Source organism: Nestor notabilis, unplaced genomic scaffold (genome assembly GCF_000696875.1).
Source record: "Nestor notabilis isolate BGI_N333 unplaced genomic scaffold, ASM69687v1 scaffold34235, whole genome shotgun sequence".
NCBI classification, from domain to species: Eukaryota; Metazoa; Chordata; class Aves; order Psittaciformes; family Psittacidae; genus Nestor; species Nestor notabilis.
The window spans coordinates 2,581-6,573 of record NW_009929458.1 but is presented as its reverse complement, the minus strand read 5'-3'; the positions used below and the strand labels follow the sequence as shown (position 1 = coordinate 6,573).

At 54.3% G+C, this 3,993-nt stretch overlaps 1 protein-coding gene across 1 annotated transcript in view; it reads right to left on the bottom strand.

Annotated features, from left to right (window-relative positions):
• Positions 1-3,044: 3,044 nt before the first annotated feature.
• Positions 3,045-3,993, bottom strand: part of ERCC6L (excision repair cross-complementation group 6-like) — a gene marked incomplete at its 5' end in the record, with an annotated part of 3,526 nt that continues 2,577 nt past the window's right edge. Inside the window, 1 exon segment of the mRNA XM_010014975.1 lies at positions 3,045-3,993. This exon segment is cut by the window's right edge and continues 29 nt beyond it. Coding sequence (XP_010013277.1) covers positions 3,045-3,993 — 949 coding nt within the window.

Sequence of the window (3,993 nt, the reverse complement as noted above, 5' to 3'; positions counted from 1 at the left end):
GCTGGGAGGCAGCCCTGAGCGAGGAGCTCTTCCCAGCCCTGTCCTGCCTCACAGTGTGCGTGCTGCTGGGACGGATGCTGCCAGAACAGGTTTTGGGACAGGTTTCCATCACCCCCTCCCTGCTGCCCAGGCTGCTGCTGCAGTGAGAGCCTCAAAGCTTAACCCTGGCGGTTTCTTCTTGCAGGGGGACCTGGGCTGGATGAGCAGAGGCTCCATGGTGGGACCATTCCAAGAGGCAGCGTTCGCCCTGCCCGTGAGCAGCATGGACAAGCCAGTGTATACAGACCCCCCTGTCAAAACAAAGTTTGGGTACCACATTATCATGGTGGAAGGCAGAAAATAAAATGTGAATGACCACAAGCGTGTTGGCTGCTTGAATCCCGAGAGCATCCCAGAACCGTGGCCCTGGAGCAAGCCGGTGGTTACCAGCAGCATGCTTGGAGGCAGTGCCCATCCTGCTGCTGTGGCAGACACAGGTTAGAGGTGGCAGAGAGCTGGACTCTGCCTAGAGAGGCAGAGCATTCCCTGGAAAAGGTGAAGCAAGAGCTCTGTGCAGTTTGAAATCTGGTTTTCCTAGCCGGCCAGCCTATTGGTTTTGCCATTGTGGAGACAGTGACACTTGGAGGAGGTGCTCAGGCTTTCAGTGGTCACCCTGCAGAGCTGCAGGCCAGGTGCCCTGGCCAAGCAGCAGCGGAGAGGGGAATCCTCCCAAGTTCAGTTTCCCATACCTAAAGCTACATCTTTGCCTGCTCAAAGCTGGGGAAGACACTGCATTCCTTGTGTGAGAGAAAAGCCACTAAATGCTTGTTGCTTCCTGCACTCCCCTCCTGCTAAGTGTGCAGTGCGTGCCTCAGGCCTTGCAGGCTGCACCTCATCCCTCTGGTGGAAATACCTGAGGGACAGCATGATGTGCTTGGTGGTAGGTGATGAGAAGCTCCCCATGACCCAGGCATGTGCACTGCAGCCCAGAACCCCTCCGTGTGCTGGGCTGATCCCCACAGCGTGAGCAGCAGGTTGAGGGAGGGGATCCTGCCCCTCTGTTGTGCTCTGGGGAGCCCCCCCTGCAGTCCTGATCCAGCTCTGGGGAACAGCACAAGAGGGACATGGAGCTGCTGGAGCGAGGCCAGAGGAGGCCACAGAGATGCTGCGAGGGCTGGAGCAGCTCTGCTCTGGAGCCAGGCTGAGAGAGCTGGGCTGGGGCAGCTGGAGAAGAGAAGGCTCCTGAAGGGGACACCTTAGAGCAGCTCCAGTGCCTAATGGGGCTCCAGGAAACCTGGAGAGGGGCTTTGGACAAGGGATGGAGGGACAGGACAAGGGGAATGGCTTTAATCTCACAGGGAAGGCAGAAGCTCTTCCCTGTGAGGGTGCTGAGGCGCTGGCACAGGGTGCCCAGAGAAGCTGTGGCTGCCCCATCCCTGGCAGTGTTCAAGGCCAGGTTGGACACAGGGGCTTGGAGCAACCTGCTCTAGTAGAAGGTGTCCCTGCCCGTGGCAGGGGTTGGAACTGGAGAGCTTTAAGTTCCCTCCCAACCCAAACCAGACTGGGATTCTGTGATTGAGGTGAATGAGGCAGCCCTGCAGGTCTCTTGGATCTTAGCTATCCATATCCCAGTGCAGGGAGCCCCATCCTGAAGTACAACTCCAGCAGCAGACACTGGCTTTGTTTGCAGGTGAGCATTGGACAGTGTCAGAGCACTTGGAAATGGGGAGAAAACACCAAAGACCAAAAGGCCTTTCCCAAGATCATACACAAGGATGAGGCGACATCAAAACCAGGGCAGATCTTTCTCCTCCCTCCATCTCGGGGTGTTTTGTTAAGGGAATAGAAAGCTCAGAGAGGCCACAGAAAACTGCAGTGCTCTGGTTCATAACTGTTTTGTTCTGAAAGGCAGCCAGGCCTTTCTCCAGCACCAGAGCAGATGTGGTCTCATTTAAGGGATGCTCTATTAATAAACTGCTCGTTTCCAGGCTACCAGAGCTTGTTCTACCTCTTAGCAGAGGCGCATTGGCACATCTCCTGTACCAACAGCACGGTGGTTTGTTTCTGCCATCTCTCCTAGCACAAAGGATTCACATTCAGCAGACCAGTTTCCTCTCCCAGAGCTGAGCAAGTTGTGAAGGTATCCACTGCTCTCTAGGGCAGCAGGCAGACCTGGTAGGCACAAAACATGCATGTGGCATGAGGAAGCACTCAAGTTCAGTGCTGTATTGTTCCAGGGGAAGAGGACCACAGTGATGAGCTGAGTTTCTCGAAGTGTGGCAGCAGAGGGGCAGGGCAGGTAAGCTGAGCACTCTGAAAACCACAAGGTCTTCTGATGTTAAGCTCGGATGGTTCTGAGCTATGAACTGCTTCATTGTGCCTACAGTGCCAGAGAGATGGTTCATCTACCATAGCTGAGGTATTACGTGAGAAGAGGGTTAGAGGACAAGCAGCTCAGACTTTTAACACCAGTTCTCCCCCACTCCTGCTGCCTTTGTGCAAAACAGGCTTTGCCTGCACAGAGGGAAATGGAATGGGCGGAAACAAGGCCGGACTGGAGTCGCCTCTGAGGCTCCTCCAGCACTACCAGGAGGTGAGAGGTGCTCAGCACCTTGCAGCAGTCCAGGTCCAACTGCTGGTCCAGTCCCTCCACAGCCCCCACCTCCAGCCCCCTCAAGAGCCAGCGCAGCCCGGCAGGGGTTGGAGCAGAGGGTTTATCCCAGCACTCTCGGCGGGGAGGCAGGGTCGGGGTGTGCAAGAGGCTGCAGCCAGGGCAGGGAGCTGGGGACAGGGTTAAGCCATAAAGAACAAGGGTTTTATTAAATAACCAGACAGCAGCATGAACCATTTTCATCTCTCTGAAGCAAGACCCCAAGGAAGCCCCTTCCCCAGCACCTGACAAATGGGTCTTGGACATTTCCTCACGCAGGAGGAGGTTCTGAACTTGTTCAGCCATCACAAAGAAGTGCATTTGGCAGCATTCAGTCTCAAATCACACTGTAGTTCAGACAGGCATTTAACAAGACTATGTTAAGGCTGTACTTACCAAAGGTATAATGGCTGCTTCATTTCGGGGCTAGCTGTCTGTACAGGTTTAAAGTCATGTGCATAACTTCAGGATCGCCACTTTCTATGTCAAGAGCTTGCAGGAAACAGTTCAATGCCTCCTGTAGCTTTCCATCATCCTGAAGTTTCTTCCCACTGTCTACCAAGGTCTTGTAATCCCCTGCAGCAGGAGAGGAGCCCTGACCCACCTCTGTCTCAGGGGTGCTCTCCTGGGTGCAGCAGTCTATTTGCTCCCCTGACTGAAGCTCAGCATCGCCCGTGGACTCCTCCTGAGAGGACTCAGTGTCATCGACTTCTGACTGCTCAGAGGACACGCTGTCCCCGAGGGAGGATTCTTCAGTTGTACCAAGCGTTTCTCCAGCGGGTTCCTCTTCAGGCTCCACAGATTCCCCAGTGCACTCTTCAGCTTCTTCTTCCACGAGGTCATCCTGCTCCTCATCGCTGTCCTCTTCATCAGTGCTTCCCATGAGCTCTCCAATATCCTCCACCTCATCTACCACCTTGTTGATCAGAGACCACCTGGAAGCAGTAGACCTGTTGCCGCTGTTGTTCAGCTGGGGAGAAAAGACAGCTTGTGCTATACTTTCGTCACATTTAGGAGTAGATGTGCCAATTCCCCCCAGGAATGGGTGTGGGGGGCTGTTCAAGGGAGAGGGCCTTTTGTCAGTCTGGTTTTCCTGTGAGAGCATGACGGAATGCTCTTCATCCTCACTCTCTGAAACAAGTCTCTTTAAGCTTTTCTTTCTACCAAAAGCAAAGTCATCACTGCTTTCCTCTGATGCTCTACTCCCTTGCAGGGAGGTATTTGGCTCTTCTTCAGCTGCGTGACAGGGTTCTCCACAGTCACTGTTCTCACTTGGCCAAGCTTTTGTTGGAGATTTTTTGGTGGGAGATTTACAAAAGCTTCCTGCTTCCCATGGGAAGCCCTCCCTTCATGCGTGCTCTGCT